This window comes from Suricata suricatta, chromosome 2 (genome assembly GCF_006229205.1).
Source record: "Suricata suricatta isolate VVHF042 chromosome 2, meerkat_22Aug2017_6uvM2_HiC, whole genome shotgun sequence".
NCBI classification, from domain to species: domain Eukaryota; kingdom Metazoa; phylum Chordata; class Mammalia; order Carnivora; family Herpestidae; genus Suricata; species Suricata suricatta.
The window spans coordinates 135124187-135142403 of NC_043701.1; the positions used below are offsets into that span (position 1 = coordinate 135124187).

The 18217-nt window shown below is 36.6% G+C and overlaps 1 protein-coding gene across 9 annotated transcripts in view; it reads right to left on the bottom strand.

Annotated features, from left to right (window-relative positions):
* The window catches only part of USP54 (ubiquitin specific peptidase 54), an 83624-nt gene that overhangs the window by 42645 nt on the left and 22762 nt on the right, over positions 1 to 18217 (bottom strand). For 8 of the 9 annotated variants that reach the window (XM_029931930.1, XM_029931928.1, XM_029931931.1 and 5 more), the window contains exon 4: positions 15167 to 15259. In XM_029931930.1, coding sequence (XP_029787790.1) covers positions 15167 to 15259 — 93 coding nt within the window. Of the gene's footprint in view, positions 1 to 5970; positions 6056 to 15166; positions 15260 to 18217 lie in introns of those variants that run through there. The other variant, XM_029931933.1, reaches the window with a different exon arrangement.

Consider the following 18217-nt stretch of genomic DNA (forward strand, 5'->3'; position numbering starts at 1 on the left):
ATGTTTTATTTATTTTTGATACAGAGAGAGACAGAGCATGAGAGGGGGAGGGGCAGAGAGAGAAGGAGACACAGAACCGGAAGCAGGCTCCAGGCTCTGAGCTAGCTGTCAGCACAGAGCCTGACGCGGGGCTCGAACCCACGAATGTGAGATCTGACCTGAGCCGAAGTCGGAGGCTTAACCGACTGAGCCACCCAGGAGCCCCAGTAGTTTTTAAATTTTAATGTGATTCGATTATCCATCTTCTGCATCTTTGCCTAATCTGAAACAATGATGGATATGATGTTCAGAGAATAGAAACAAAGAGCGGCAACAAGTGGTACCCGGCTTGATGAGTACTTCTCAAGTAGTACTGGACCTTCCCAAGATAAACTAGAATATGCTCCCTTGACATCACATGCCCCAGATCCTCACTAAACCACTCAGATAGACAATTTCAATGATGAGTTACATATCAACATGCCAAAGAATGTCACTCACTTGAAATTCTTACCAGTAATTTCTTCATATATTAAAAAAAAAGGCCATAGTTATTTTTCAGACTTACTAATGAGACCAGAAATTAGACTATTTTATAAACCTACCTACGTGATCTATGAATAGGAGGCCCTACCACCTAGAATGGTCAAATCTTGGTCCTCATCTTACTTGAACTATCAGCATCTGAGTCATTCACTCTCTTCAGATTTTTATTCAAATATTACCCACTCAATATAGTACTTCCTAATCCTCTATTTAAAATTGCAAACTCCACCGCCTGTTCCCCAAACCTCCTACCCTCACCTGTTTTATTTTTCTCTGTAGCACTTATTATCATCTATAATACAATGTATTTTACTTATTTATTGTCTGACTATGCTCCCTACGTCTAAGGACAAAAAATTTTGTCCTTTAATTCTCTGCTCTACTACTCGCTCTCAGCACCTAGAAGGGTACTGACAGATAGAGGACAACCAATAACCAGTTTTGAATGGATGAATGAGTGATGTGATATGGGCAGATCTTACTAAGGAAAAATATTATCAAGTCCCCTCTTTTTTTTAAATCAGATAAAGAACCACATAGAAAAGTTGAAAATTTTCTTACAGTAATATAACTGGTTAAAGCAAAATGGGATTGAACTTCATTCTGCTAATTACAAGTTGAAACTGTTTTTTCCTCATTCTACCTTTTTTTAAAATGTTTATCTTTGAGAGACGGAGAGAGACAGAGCATGAGCAGGAGTGGGGCAGAGAAAGAGGGGCACACAGAATCTGAAGCAGGCTCCAGGCTGTCAGCACAGAGCCCAATTCAGGGCTGGAACTCACAAAGCACAAGATCATAACCTGAGCCAAAGCTGGACATTCAGCCGACTTAGCCACCCAGGTACCCCTCCTCATTCTACTTTCTTACTAGCATTGTTCCTTCTCATATACATTGAGCATCTATCCCAACAGCAGCTCAAGAACAATTTGCTAGGTAACCTGCTATTATTTCCCTACCAATAATTCCATATGATGTGAAGATGAGTGTATTAGTAATATATATTTAGTATTATTTAATAAGCTAGGAGCTGGGAGAAAATCTATTATAATTGCTCCAAGTTATTTTGGATTAACCTAGACATTTTCCACATATATATTTTAAAATCAGGTAAAGGCAAGACAGGGCCATCCATAATTTGTTACTAGGAACAGAAGAATGTCTATAATAACCATTAAACTACACCAAAAGGAAAGAGCTAGGTCCCTAGTTAAATATTCTCAGAGGACAACTAATATATCTACACCAAGTGATTGTGAAACAGAGGAAGAGAGAAACAAAAGAAACAGTGAGAAAACAAGCAATGATCACTATCGTATCCCAACCTGTTGCTCTTCTCAACTGCTAATGCTAAGATATTACTAAGATACTAAGGCTGACAAAGGTTCTATCTCTAGAGCAAGGGATGGGCAAGGTTTGGTCCTTCGTCCAGAGTCCAAAACTGCTTCCAAAACAAACCAGTGGGAAATTAGTTCCAGGACGGTTCTGTATGAATGTGATATTTGCAAACTATAGCCCTTTAGTCTTTCTCAACTGAGTTACCTCAAGAATTAACCCCTAAACTCTATGGCATCAACAATTACTAATGAACTAACTTCTCTCTTATGCATAACAGTAGTTATGTTATCATCCAGAGAGAATTAAAAAAATAGTCACTTAAGGTACTTTCTGTGTTCTGTGGTTCAGATGACTCTGCTTGAGAATAGACAGGGTTCCACTGAGAGATGGCATAGAGGAATACTTAAGAGCATGGACTTTGGAACCACACTATCTGGGTCCCAAACCCCAGTCCAAAATTTACCATCTCTATGACCTTAGAAAAGTTACTTACTTCTCTAGGCTTCGGTTTCCTTTTTTTTTTTTTTTTTTAAGATTTTATTTTTAAGTAATCTCTATCCCAACATGGGGCTCGAACTCATAACTCTTATAAGAGTCACAGGCTCTACTGACTGCCACCCAGGCACCCCAGTTTCCTTATTTATTTATTTATTTATTTATTTATTTATTTTGAGAGAAAGAGAGTGAGAAGAGGAGGGGCAGAGAGAAAGGGAGAGAGAGAATCCCAAGCAGGCTCAGCACTGATAGCACAGAGCCATATGCAGAGCTCAATCCCATGAACCATGAGATCATGACCTAAGCCAAGATCAAGAGCCAGACACTTAACCAACTGAGCCACCCAGGCGTCTCTAAAAGAGGATTAGTGGGTGGGGGTACCTGGGTGGGTCAGTTGGTTAAGCATCCCACTTCAACTCAGGTCATGATCTTGTGGTTCGTGAGTTCGAGCCCTGTGGTGTCAGGCTCTGTGCTGTCTCCCTCTCTCTGATCCTCCCCTGCTCACCCTGTTTCTCTCTCAAAAATAAAAAACATTAAAAAAATTTTTAATGCAGATTAAAAAAAAGAATAAGTAAAAAAATTTTTTTCTTAAGAGGATTAGTGGGTAGAGGTGCCTGGGTGACTCAGTTGGTTAAGTTTCTGATTCTTGTTTTCAGCTCAGGTCATGATCATGATTTCGTTAGTTCCAGTCCTGTGTCGGGCTGTCCACTGACAGTGCAGAGCCTGCTTGGAATTCTCCCTTTCTCTTTCTCTCTTTCTCTCTCTCTCTCCCTCCCTCCCTCCCACCCTCCCTCTCTACCCTGCCCCACTCACACTATCTCTGTCTCTACCAAAATACATAAATAGACTTTGAGCAATTTAAATAAATAAATAAATAAGAGAGTATTAGTAATAGTATTTGCCTCCTAGGGTTATTTACAGATTAAATAAATTATCTTTTTCCCTATCTACCTGTCTTAGACTAATGCCTGGCTGTATAAGGGCATCTAAATATTAGCTGTCGTCATCATCATCATCATCATCATCATCATCAATTATTATATTTTAGGTTACTAAGGAGACTGTCTGCCACTGACCTTGGGTCAGAAATGCCATCTACTTGAGCTACATCTCTAGTCTCTGAAATCTGGGTAAGAAGGACAAAACTCTTCTCTTTCTGTTGCTCTTATTCAAGAGAGGCAGATTTCCCATGAGTAGATAAAGGTTTTAACACAGAAAGGAAAAGATATAAAGTCAGAGCTCTGCTTATATCCACATTGGATATCCAACAACAGATCTGACTCCTGTGTTCAGTGGCGTCAACATCTCCAAACTACACTCTTTTCTTATCTCTTAATTACAAGCAACTTTCTCCATACACACTGAGTATCTGAATGTCCTCAGAATGCCTGCATCTTCTTTATTTTATTGTAATTATTGTTATCAGTCTTGCTCTGCTATTGTTAGGAAAAAGCACATGTATCAGGAATAAAGCAGCCTAAGCTCTCCCAGCATTCATCTGTGGAGCTGTAGCTCTGGAAGAAGCTGTAGCACAAAGCCTCTCTGTTAGGGCAGCACACTAACCCCTGTGTGTCCCTCTCACATGAGCACAGGGCTGGAACGGGCCTCCTCCTGTTCCCTTTTTCACCCTCCTGCCACCTTTCCCAGAAGGAGATACTGTTCACACCAAAGAAAGCCAAGAACATTTAGTTCAGCAGTAAGAACAGGTGGTAGGACCAATAAGGAACAAAACCTGGTATTCTTCCAATTGCTGAGTTCTGTGGCAGGGAGTGAGAAAGGGCAGAAAGAATCAAAACCCAGAAATCATTTTTTCCCTATGGGGTCCTGATAGTTTCATCTCAATAAACAATGAAAACTCACCTTTGAGGTTTCTCTACCTCTTCTTCACAAAGGGAAACCAAAGAGGTCTTCCTTTTCATTCTCAGGAAAAGGCAAATTACTTTTTGTCTGTTAACTATTTTTTTGGATGCAATGCAAAAGCAACAAGACTTTAATGACTAAAAACAGGTGCTTCCCCACCCATTTCTCTTGGATCATGTAGCAAACAATTCTACCCACAGGAGCACATAATTATTTGGCTTAGTAAAAACCATGTAAATAAGATAAAAGTGCCATAAAGACAGAAAGTCTTTGTGCTTTGGCATCTACAAATGCAGCTGTTGCTTAAGTTTTTTCTCCCCAAAACACAGACTTTTCTCTTTAGGCAGGAACAGCTGCTATTTTCTCTCTCAGTATTTCTTAGTCCAGCCTTAGCCTTCTAAAAGAAGTCACTAGCAGAGAAGATGAGAGTCAATAGGAAGGGCCACAGCTAGATGTGTTCTGGGCCCTAGGTCCTTGGAAAGTTAGCAGTCCAACTCCTTCCCGAAGGGTGCCCAACAGTAAGTTCTGCAAAGGCACGATACGCTTTATGCACTGCTACTAACTCAGTTCTTAGGGTTTCGCTTCTTGATCCGGGTTTCCCAAATCTCTCATCATTTTGACTCTCATAATCTCTCCTTTCCTCCATACCTAGAAATCATAGACTTAAATAAATTGTAAGCCTGAATGTGGCCAATCAAGCCTGTTTGTAAAAACAATCCTCTGAAGGAAAGATAAAGGAGCTACTATTACTTGAGTACTACTAAAAAAGAGAACTTTCACTAGTTTTATGTGTCCAAAAGAATCTCAAACATTCTCTTTCAAGAGGGGGAAATAACATGTAGATGTTTACCATTTTGGCACCCAAATCAATAACATTGGATTTTTAATGTTTTATTGCAGACAATCTCAAATATACAAGGGTAGACAAAATAGCACAACAAACTCCTATGTACCTATTATCTATCTTCAACAATTATCAGCCTGTGGCCAGTCTCATTTCATATATACAACCCACCCACTTATCCCATTCCCAGATCATTCTGAATCAAATGCTAGATGATAATACATCTGTCAATATTTCAGATTTTCCTCTAAAATATAAGAACTTTTTGTTTAAAACTTAACCATGCTATAATTACCACACTAAAAAAAGGTAATAATTATTCCTTAATATCATCAAATATCAAGTCGGTTTAATAGAAACTCTTGCTCCAACATTGGGGAAGGCAGAGAGCAGCTGATTAGTTTCTCCCTTGGGATTCTTTAACCTTAAATCTAAAAATACCTGTCTTCTGGACTTCCTGATTAGAAAATTATTTGCATATCTTATATCAATCCCTTTAAGTACATTCAATTATCAATAGCATATCTCCTCATGAGTTTGGGGCTTTTTTTACACTCACTTCATAACCCAATACTTTCGACTTGCAGTGGTGAAGTTAAAATTCATCATAAACTACCTATCATACTCATTTGTGCTACCAATGCAAAAGAGACACCCACATACATACAAAGACAGACACAAAAAGAAACACCAAGACTTCAAGACACTGGACAGAGAGCCAAAGAGCAGAGACAGGCCAAATTCACCAGAGGATGGTATTGTTTTTAGTGGGAAATCATAAACTAATGTTGAAATTTTACAAAATACAATAGTCGATTTTCTAATTTTTGTCAAGATCAAAAATTCAGGACCTTAGAGATTACCAACAGTATTTAAATCAAATTTTGACAATCAATACCATAACCACTTACCCCACAGGGGAAATGAAAAGGGGGACCCTTCTGGACATGCACAAAGATTTTGAGATTGTATAAGTTTCAGGCTCTGCCATAAATTCTGGAAAGGAAAGAATCATGATGATCTACTATGTTTTTCCTTGCAGTCATAACCCTCTATTTGAATATCATGTAAAATTTTAAACTCCAAATTTTGAAAAGGATGAAAGACTCAACTTTATACTATCCAAGTTATGGCAATGGTTAAATTAGTCGAGAATATTTAGATACAGCCTAATAGGACTTTAAGAAAGATTAACTAAAGTCCACACACACACGCTCATATCCCAGAGATCAGCAAAACAAAGAAGTTCAACTCAAGTAAATGATATCTGCATTAGACAGGAATATACCTTCCTCATGTGAGGGCTGTTGATTACTAACTAAAATTTCCAGGTAACATATTAGAAATTAACTTTCTGGTTTAAATAGTCCAGCATAATGGATTTGCTCTTCTCTGATACTGGCCATAACTACAGGGCAATGAAGAACCTGCCATTCCAATAATCTACCCAAAAAAAAGACCTGGAATGATAATGCACAATGAGCAATTTCTTATACACTTTACTCCCCATGCTTACGCTTCCCAATAGAGGAACAGCTACATGGTATACACAAAATACATTGAGGTATTTATTCTCTGAACTCTCAAATTTCTCCCCAATTAACAGATGGGCTATCAGCAGAACACAGACTTTCCTGCCCTTTTTGAACAGTCTTACTGCTCTCCAGATACGGACTTACATTACAGGACATCTTATACACAAAAATCTATTTCCTCACCACCTATCCCCCACCATCACCATCATTCCCTGGCTTTGATGCCTTGTACTAGCATTCTTAAACAAAAAATCACTAATTGAGGAGATTTGTTGAATTTAATCAATCAATGAAGCATTCTTCTTTGCCTATAACAAAAAACACTCTGTCCTACATCTTGGCACACTGCAAAGCCTCTAGTACAATCCCTGGAAGGAGAACAAAATCTTTGTGGCATACTAAGTACAGAGGACGGATTTCCTCCCCTGGACAGAGATAAATAAATAAGCCAACACCAAAGTCATACCCTGGAGGCTGGGGACATAAGGGCAGATTCAATATGAATAATAAATAAGAGTTCTGGGTTATAGGCATGACAACAGTTCAGGTCAGGAAATACCTTTTGTAACACTAGATGGAAATAAATAAGGGGATTCAGAAGGGACAGAGAGTAATTAGCACACAAATCTCTTCTTTTTGCTAAGTCAGAGTTGAAACGCATTGTGGTTCAAAGTAAGAAGAAAGATACGCTGACACAAATTATTTTTAATGAAAGCGATCATTAATAATTTGCATGCAAAATTTTGAGGCTGAAATTACATTAGGAACTTAGTATCAAGTAATGCAGAAAAATAACCCAGTATATTTTGCAGGACCAAAAAAAAATGGATTATCCTAAATATTATGTACAAACCTCCAAAAAGCAATTATAAGCTCTGGATACAACATATACTATGGTACCTGGGGAAGGTCACAAGGCACAAGAACACTGACGAACATTCAGAGAGCAAAAGAAAAAGCAAAACATTAAACAAAAGGTGTTCACATAAGACCAATAGTAAAAGCATTTTGAAGATTGGTGCAAGGTAAAATAAAAAGTAGAGAAAAAAACAGGGATACATATCTTCCAGCCAGACGCAGACGGGTGAATCCTTCATCCAAAACATTGGATTAAGGGAAAGTTGGCTAGCTTTTGCTTCATCTAGGAACATGTCTGTCTCTCTTTTTTGTTCTTAATTTTGAGTTCTAGAGCTAAACAATTATGTTTCTACATAAAAGAATTCTGACTTTATAGAATGAGCAAGTGCTGATAGAGTACTTCAAATGCAGGAATTTGGGGAGTTTCCTGTTTTTAAAAATATGAAATAAGAATTTTACATTTCAAACTTAGCATTAAAGAATCAAATAGGCCATCAAGTACCAGCAAAAAGGAATTCTTACTTGCTTCATTCCTCTAATTTTTAAATAGGAGGCAGGGAAAAAAGGGGATTTAAATATATTGAATTCCACCCACACTGGGACACCACAACATGTAACTTCATTGTAGATAACTGCTCTGCGTGAAAGAATTGCAGGCTTTGACTCTTCAGCAGATCGTCCCATCAACTCCTCTAGATCCCCACCATACCCCCTCACCTTCCCTAACTAAATGAGGCATAAAGGGGCCTAAATTAAGCAGACCTACTAAAAGAAGCATAAATCCAAAAGTCACAATGAAAATCTCAGGTAGAACAAGAGTGAGAGCATAAAAAAGAAAAAGAAAAAAGTGAAGAGAACGGCAGGTACCCAAAACTCTGTAACTAAAATCCAAGGACTACTAAAATATATGAACCCAGAAAAGTTAAAAATATTTATATAATGGTGCAAGCATTGTCAGGAATACCAACAGGGAAGAAAAGCTGAACCACCTTCCCAAAAACTCATTCAGCCATGCTAAATACTGTTAAGTTAAAACAATCATGGTTCTAGATAGAGATAATAATTTAAAAACCTCATTAAGAAGATATGTTTCTGAAATGGAATTCCGAAAGGACTTGATGTGGTTTTATTTTAAAGGATACATTGTTTTGCTTATTGTTATGTTACTGTTTTGGGTGCTAAGGGATCCAGGCAAAGTGAATAATATCTGCAATGTAGTCATAGATAGTGCACCATCTGCTCTCATAGCTGAAATGGAGAGCACCTCAGGGAGGAAAGGAAAGGAAAAAGAAAGTATAAACTCGTTTTTTAAATGCCTATGATCATACATTTTTAAGTGATATAAAAAAAATTGGGAGCCACTTCAAGTTATCAGAAGGGAGTAACTTCAAAACAGCATTCCAGCATATTCTTAGGTTAAAATAAATGAAATAGGATGATACTAGAGATAGAGAAGCAACTTGGGAATGTGGAAAAAAATATTCTTTTAATATAAGTGAACAGATAGACTTATTACTAGAAATATTGACCACAGAGGAGGCAAAAAGAGAAATGATAATCTCTGTGATGCAATTCAGACAATTTCCAATTTTCCTCTTTACACCTCAGAGTGCTTTTCTAAAATGACTGTAGTACTTCCCTATACTTATAATAAAAATCACCATTTAAATAAAAAAACAAGCATGATGTATATATTTAGCCAAAACATAATAAAGAAATGCCCACGTGTCCAACAACCAATTTAAGAAATGAAAAAATTAACGAGTGTGAAACTCCCCGGTTGATTAAAATCTCCTCCCCTCCACCTTCAGGGATAACCAGTGTCCTGAATTCTATGAAAATCATTCCCTCTTTCTCACATATTTGTATCCGTGAACAACATACTGTTTAGTTTTGCCCATTTTTACTTTCTGTATACATGAAATCATAATTTATATAACCTTCTGTGACCTGCTCCACTGTAATGTTTTTGTGATTAATCCAAGCTGATATATGCAGTTACAGGTGATTCATTTTCACTACTACAGTTTTACTTTAGCAATAAACCATAATTTTTAAGTCTATCCTATTATAGTTGGGATGAGTTGTTTCCATTTTTCTATAATCACAAAAATACTGCTTTGAACATTCTCGAATATATCTTCTGGTATGTATGTACAAGCAAGTTTTCTATAATATGTATCTAGGAGTGGAATTAATGAATGGTAGGGTATATACTACTTCAATTTTACCTGAAAAATGTAATGACAAAATATTTCCCTAAGTAGTGGTATCAATTTATATTCCAACCAGCAAGTGTATGTAAGTTCTTATTATTCCACCTTTCAGGTAACAATTTTATCCGATTTTAAATTTTCTATTAATCTAAAGGTTATTGATTTACTTTACATTCCTTTTTTTCTCTTTTTTTTAAAGTCATTTATTCTGAGAGAGAGAGAGAGAGAGAGAGAACACACGTATGCAGGCACGCACACACCCACGCATGAACACATGGGAGAGGGACAGAAAGAGAGGGAGAGAGAGTATCCCAAACAGGCTTGCACTGTCAGTGCAGAGCCCAGCATGGGGCTGGAACCCACAAGCCAGGAGACCATGACCTATGCAGAAAATCAAGTGTCAGATTTTAATCAGCTTAACTGATTAGGCCACCCAGGTGTCCCTAGTTAACATTTTTTTAGATTACTTGGGAGGGTAAGAATCTTTCATATGCTTAAAGATCTTTTGGGTTTCTTGTGTTGAGAAATGCCTGTTTGTCTTTTCTCTATTTTCCTACTGACTCCATTATCTTTTACTTATTCTTTACAGGAATTCTCTGGAGTTCTATGCTGCATACCAGTCCTTTGTTGGTTATATAGTTTGTTGCCAGTATTTCCTCCCAGTGGGTAGCCTTGTGTCTTTATCCTCGACTAGAGTCTTCTGATGAACAGAAGTTCTTGAACTTTCTGTAGTAAAATGTTATCAATTTTTTTGGTATTTTTTATGTCTTACTTAATAAATCCTATCTATCCCTGAGGTCATTATATTCTTTCATATTTTCTTCTAAAACTTAAAGTTTTCTTTCTGAGTGCCCAGGTGGCTTAATCAGTTAAAGTGTCCAACTCTTGATTTTGGCTCAGGTCACAATCATGGTTAGTGAGTTCAAGCCCCATATTGGGCTCTGTGCTGACAGTATGGAGTCTGCTTGGGATTCTCTCTCTCTCCTCTCTCTCTCTCTCTCTCTTTCCTGCTCTACCCCCCTCACTCTCTACCCCTCTCACTGCTCTACCTCTCCTGCTCTACCCCTCTGACTCTCTCTCTAAAATAAGTAAATAAAAATTTTAAAAGTTTTCTTTCACAGTTTCATTCTTGGCTCAGCTGAAATTCATACTTTTGATAATAATATGACATAGGGATCTAATTTACTTTTTTTTTCCTATATGGATAATCAATTATCTAATCACCATTGTTGGAAAGTCCACCTCCTCCTTTGATTCACAGGGCAAGTAGCTAGTTTCCACATACCTATTTCCGAACTCTTGATTTTGTTCCATTGATTTATTAGTCATACTGTGTTGATACCACACTGTCTTAATTACTGTGGTTTTATAAGCCTTGCTATCTGATAAAGTATGATAGTCATTGGTACTTTGGCCAAATATTTCTGGTTCTTCCCTCTCCCCAGGATTTTGATAGGATCACACTTCTTGGCTCCTTTGAGATTCACTGGAGCCATATGATTAGTTCGAGTCAGCAATCTCTGAGCAGAAGTGACATGCTGAGCATTCAAATGTCTGTGCAAAAACTTCCAGAGCTCTTTTCCCTCTGGTTTGGCCACTAGCCAATTTGGTTGTAGCATTAGCATCTGCATTCTTGAGTGACTATTATCAGTAGGGTTTGCTACTAACCTGCAGTGGACAAGTAATGGGAATGGAAAATAAATCTTTTGTGTATTTATCACTGAGATTTTAGTTTGTTACCAAAACATAACTTAGTCTTCTCTGATACACAAGCCAAGTCATTCGTTTTGTTATTATTCTTCAAGAATATTCTGCCTTGGGGTGCCTGAGTGGCACATTCAGTTCAGCATCTGACTCTTGGTTTCAGCTCAGGTCATGATCTCAAGATCGTGAGATCAAGCCCCATGTGGGGGTCTGGCACTGAGCATAGAGCCTGCTTAAGATTCTCTCTCTCTCTCTCTCTCTCTCTCTCTCTCTCTCTCTCTTTCTCTGTCTCTCCCTCTCTCCCTCCCTCCCCCTCTCCCCCACCTTCACTCTCTCCCTCTCTCTCTAAAATTAAAAAAAAAAAGAAAAAAAAAAAGAATGTCCTATCTATTCTTCTCTGTTTGTCATAAAAATTTCAGAATTAAATTTTCTCAATTTCCAGGTCAAACTTGCTGGTCAGAATATACATTAGTATCACCACATTGGAAAATAGCTGGTATTATTTTAAAAAATTGAAGATATACATATCCTATGATTTTAGTAATTCCATTCCTGGGCAAATATGCAAGAGAAATATGTATGCATATGTAAATATAAACAAGAATGTTCTTAGCAATATTGTTCATTAAAAATTAAGAACTGTAAAAAATCCAAATGAATACCAAGTATAGAATAAACTGGTTTATTTACACAATGAAATGCCATATGATAATGAAGATGAACAAAGTCGCCTGTACATAACAATATGATGATCTTATTAACATCCTGCTGCAATAAAGAAGACGTACACACACACACACCCACATTCACACAGATCATATAGAATGATTCCATTTACAATAAATTTCAGAAACAGGTAATTTTTCAATTCAGTTGTTTAGGAATAGATACATAGGTAGTAAAACAAGAAAGTGAATACCACAAACATTAGAAGAGTGGCTACCCCTGAGAGAAAGGAGACATGGCTGAGAAAGAAGAGAGGATTCAAATGTCTGTAGTACTGGCAGTATTCTATTTTCATCTAAACAGTTGTTAAAGGATGTCTACTTTGTGATTATTCATTGTACTGGATCTTTGTGAGGATTTTATATAAATGTCATATATTTTTGTTATATTTCTTCATATCTACTTTATATAACATATTGCTATTTAAAAAGTTTCTTTTAAATTGCACTTTCTATTAGTTGCTCATATACAGAAATGCAATGGAGTGTTATGCCTTGATCTTACAGGCAACAACCTGCTAAATTCATATTGATTCTATTGATATATCAGTAGATGCTTCGTGATTTTTTTAATAGCCAATCATACCATTGGCAAATAATAGCTTTGTTTCTTTCTTCCAAATCTTTATCTTTCCTTTTGTCTTATTATACTGACTAGAACTAGTTCAATGATGATTCATATTATTTCATAATTTGTACAAATATTTTTAAAGAAGGGATCAAAAAAGAGATATTCCAGGTGCTGATGATCTATCCCAGATTTACTCTTGCACTCAGCATCCCTTCTCTTCTCATAGAAAATAAAGCCCTCCAGTCTGGATGAAGAAATTTGGTTACTCTAACAACTTAAATTTCTCAGCTATTAAAATGAAGTTTAGCTCATCCATATTGTCAAACTAATCCATCTTCACTGTGAGTATATTTATAATAAGTTTCAAATGAAGTGTACAATAATTAAAAGAATGCAAACCAGACCTTAATTATTTAACACTTATATAGCACTGATGGACTTAAAAGCACTTTGGGGAAAAACATCAAATTTTTAATATACTCCCAATATAACAAAAGAATTAGTGATGGAAAATAAACCTAATTGATAGATGAGACAATGAAGTGATGAAGAAAAAACTAGAACTCCTTGGAGTTATCAAGATCCAAAATTGAGCCTTTGATTCCCTATGCCCATTTACCTATCTGCCATCAGCAACTCCTTCTCTGTAAGAGTCCCAAGGTATATTCTCAGCCCTCATAAGTTAAAAAATATCTTCCTTTCTGTACTTGAGTATCTCAGAAGGTGTCCTGTAATGTCTCATGGTTGGTTTTCTTCATCTTTTTGGCTTACATAATGATTCTAATTTATATTATAATAACAATTTTTGCTTCTGTAAACTGAAACACAACAAGTCCCCCCTGGGCCAATGAAGAGGATGGTACAGTTCTAATCAAAGACATATGAAGGGGGTCTATCATCCCTTCCTGGTACAGATAAGAGTTTCCAGTTTCAGGAGATCCTTCTACCAGGGATTTCTCCAGGATTCAAATTTCTCCAGCAAGTATCTTACATTGGCTTTTAAGTTTTTAAATGCCATGAACTGGACTTCCCTTGGATTTGCTGGCCAAAGCGCTATATATTTCTTGTTTACCTAAAATTAGAGACTGGAGCACCTGGGTGGCTCAATCGGTTAAGGATCCAACTTTTGATGTCAGCTCAGGTCATGATCTCATGGTTGTGTGATCAAGCCTATGTCACCCGGTGTGGAGCCTACTTAAGATTCTCTCTCTCCCTCTCCCCTCTCCCTCCCCTGCTCACACTCTCTCTCTCAAAAATAAATAAATAAATAAATAAATAAAAATGATAAAAATTTAAAAATTAAAATTAGATACTTAATGTCAGTGTTAGAAAATCAAGCCAAATTCCCTTGTAGATGGAATTCTTTCTGAATGGGCATAGTTAGAAATGTTACAACTTGTAAAAGATTTGTTTTTATTAAAATTCATATTTAAACTTTCCAATTAGTCAATAATATATATTTTGCTAAAAGTTCCAATACTTCCAAAGGGAAGAGAAAAAAGATGTTTGCGACACAAGTGGTAGAACGTTCAGAAGACTCAGTCATCTCTTTCTAAAGATACCTGCCCATCATGTACTTAAAATTCCAAAGTAATGCTGCTCAAAAAACCATCTTAAATCAGTTGTTGCAAGTAACCAATATAACTGGGAAATTGTACAGGATTATTGTTTACAGTTTATACTCCAAGATGTAAAAGCAACTAAATTAAACATAATGGCTATATTTGAGCATCCCTGTGACAAACAAGAACTCAGACTTCTTAAGACTGAAAAATGACTCTATCCAGAGTTCTTATCAGAACTCACGCAGACTTACCCAGCCATAAACAATCCATTGTACATATACAAACCAAGAAAACACAGAGAAGCTACACGTTGGAAAAGCAGATAAAGTACGGAGAATGAGCCTTTTATACAATTTAGTTCTTCCTCTATAGCAGTATACCTAAAATCTCTGAGTCAAAAATCTCTCACTTTAGGCTATTTGTCTCTAAATGAATCCTCAGGTTTCATTTTATTCAGAAATGAAAAATCTGGGAGTCAGATGTTGGGGTCAAGAACAGGTATAAGGAATCTATTAAATGTGGTAATGGGAAACATTGAGGGAATGGGAAATTTTTAGTACTGGCTTTTCTCAGTAGGAAGAGTTTGTTGCTAAATTATAGTTAATCCCACTAAAAACATTTGGTTGTTCTTTCAAAATAAAAATTTAGAATTCGTTCTTCAGGTAAATACTCAAAGTCTAAGCACATCTGAATAGTATCCTATCACATTAAATAGAGATGTATGGGCAAAAATGTTCAGAAACACAGACTACCTAAGCCAAGAAACAATTCTCTGAGGCAAGCAAAACTGAACACATTCGTCTTTTGCACTAAGCCATAGCCAAATAATTCAGTAAGAAAATCTGTAGCATCACCCTGATTAAACAAACTATGTCAATATTGGTCACCCAGCAGCCTAATAGCAGTGAGAAGAAACAGATTTGAAGAACTTACCTTGAGAGCACAGAAGATGCAGGAATCTCCCATGCACTTGTGAGTTGTAAGCTGCCTAAAGCTACGTCGGAAGATGTCCAAGTGCCATAAAACCTGGCAATAAAAAAGGGGAAATACTTCAGTACTCTATAAAAAGCCTCCATTTGATCTTTAATTCAAGAATTCAAACAAACATAGGTAATGACTTCAAAATATATTTATATTCCCAAGAGAAAACTCATTCTAGGATATTAAAACAGATGTCAAAAATGGTGAGGTAGTTAACACAAGGTACAGAAGACTATATTCTGAAAAATACATTAATTTGAAAAAGAAGGTCACACAAAGTAAGGTATAATATACATCAAATGCGATCTTGAAGGGAAAATTTAAGGGCTAAAAGCTGCAGAATAAGGGTTGACTTTAATTGTGCACACAAGAAACAATTTGCTTTTTGGAACAAACTTGTTTTTGAAGCATCACTGATACATGCTACATTAGTTTCAGGGGTACAACATAGTAATTCCACAAGTCTGTATGTTATGCTTTGCTCACCAACACAAGTGTAGCTGTCATCTGTCACTATACAATGCTATCACAATACCACTGTCTAGATTCCTGGTGCTGTGTCTTTTATTCCCAAGACCTTTTTTAAAAATATTTTTTTGAAGTAACCTCCACACCCAAGGTGGGGTTCAAACTCACAACCCCAAGATCAAGAGTCACATGATCTATAGCCAGCCAGCCAGGTGTCCCTCCCCATGACTTACTCATTCCATAACTGAAAGCCTGTATCTTCTACTTCCCTTCACCCATTAGCCCATCCCCCTCTTCACCCTCCCTTCTGACAACCACCAGTTTGTTCTCCACATTTATAGGTCTGATTCTACTTTTTGTTTATTAGTTTATTCATTTGTTTTGCTTTTTAGATTCCACACAGAAGTTAAATCATATGGTATTTGAAACCTTATTTAGGAGCTTAAATTATAGTGTGGAATTTTGTCTTTAGACAAAATTTAGATTTCTCAATTTTTGGACCTTTCTGAGAGATGTGTCCTCCTCATGTCAACCAATTTAAAAAATGGTGATATCAACAGTGATAATTCATATTCATAGAACGTAACCTAAATATGATGTGATGAGAATGGCACTTTACTTTTATGGTCTTCTCAAAAACCCATAACCCGTCTCATCATGAGAAAAATATCAAACAATTTTCCAATAGTGGGACATCCTACAAAAATACTTGACTAGTACTACTCCTAAAACTATCAAGATCATCAAAAACAAGGAAATTTAAAGAAAGAGAGCCAAGAAAAGCCTAAGGAGACATGACAAACAAATGTAACTATGGTATCCTGGATGGGATCCTGGAACAGAAGACACTAGGCAAAAACTAAAGAAATCTGAATAAACTATGGACTTTAATTTAAAAATAAATAATGTAATATATAGCCTAATACCTTAGGATATTCCTCTTGCTTGGGAAACATTTTTTAATTAAATTTATTTATTTTGAGAGTGAGAGACCAAGCAAGCACATAAGCAGGGGAGGAACAGAGAGGAGAGACAGAATCCTAAGCAGGATCTGTACCATTAGTGCAGAGCCTGATGTGGGCTTGAACTCACAAACCATGAGATAATGACCTGAGCTGAGATCAAGAGTCTGACACTTAACCAATGGCACCACCCAAGCTACTCTTGCTTGGGAAACATACAAAGCACAGCTCAGGAGCCTCTTCTTACTTATATGTTTTCAAGGTATATATTCCAAAAGTTCTGGGAAATACACTATACTCCCAAATAACTAACACCTTTTTATAATAAACAGAATGGGTTCAACACATCTGTGGCCAACAAAATATTCATATATAAAGTTAGAATATTAGTTCATAGAAACAATTATTTTCAATTTGCAATGTGATTACAACAGGCACTCCAAAACCATCAATGACAAAATCTTTAAGTATACATAAGTGTGTGTGTGTGTGTGAGTGTGTGTGTAGTATGTGTTCCACATGGCACTGGAAATTAGAATAGAAAGCCATAAATATTATTGTTTCCATACAGATAGAACATATACAGAAAGAAACAGAATTATAAAAAACAGGCCTACAGCCTGGAAGGAGGTAAACATACACACACACACACACACACACACCCCTACATCAATACCTTTTTTTGCCTGCTTCAGAATGTAAAAAGTATTATTAGTTTATGCAGTGTCACTCAAAAAACCCATATGTATCATCTGGGGGAAAAAAACCTAACCAACCCCACCCAACTGCATGAATTTATAGTAGTAATTAGGAAATACAGTTAAACTCTTTCTCTAGGCTTGACTGCATAGAATTTTATGTTTTCAAATAAAAATTTGAAAACAAATAGAGGATATGAAACTTTATTACACAAATAAGTTTAGCAAAATTCTTACTATATAAATGAGTAAAGTGACATACTATTACCTGTACAAAGTCACAAGGCTAGTCTATAGACAAACTAAAACTAGAATCCAAGGTTCCTAATTCATAAGTCTAGTACTTTTTATTTTTATTTTTTTAAGTATTTATTTTTGAGAGAGAGTGTGAGTGGAGGAGGGGTGGGGGGATTGCTGGGTGGGGAACAGAGGCTCCTAAGCAGGCTCTGCACTGACAGCAGCAGACTCAATGTGTGTTCTGAACTGATGAACTGTGAGATCATGACCTGAGTCAAAGTCGGATGATCAACCGAGGCACCCAGGCACCCCAGTCCACTACTTTTTATACCAAATACATTGTCTTGTTTTTCTTCTATCACAGTAAGATATTTTCTCATGAAGCATAAAGATAATATTTTACCCAAGTATAATTTTCTTGGGTGGCAAGTTTTATTTACTTGAGAAGCAGAAAAGAAGGGAAAGTAATTACTTGAAAGTTAGGCCAAAAGGAATGAACTTAACCATACTATGGGCCTGACCAGGCAGACAGGAAGCCTTGAGATTCTGAGATCACTAGTATGGTAAGCAACACCAAAAGGGAAAATCTCGAGTAGATAATCACACCCTTAGGGGAATTTACTTTCCACTAGCTCTGT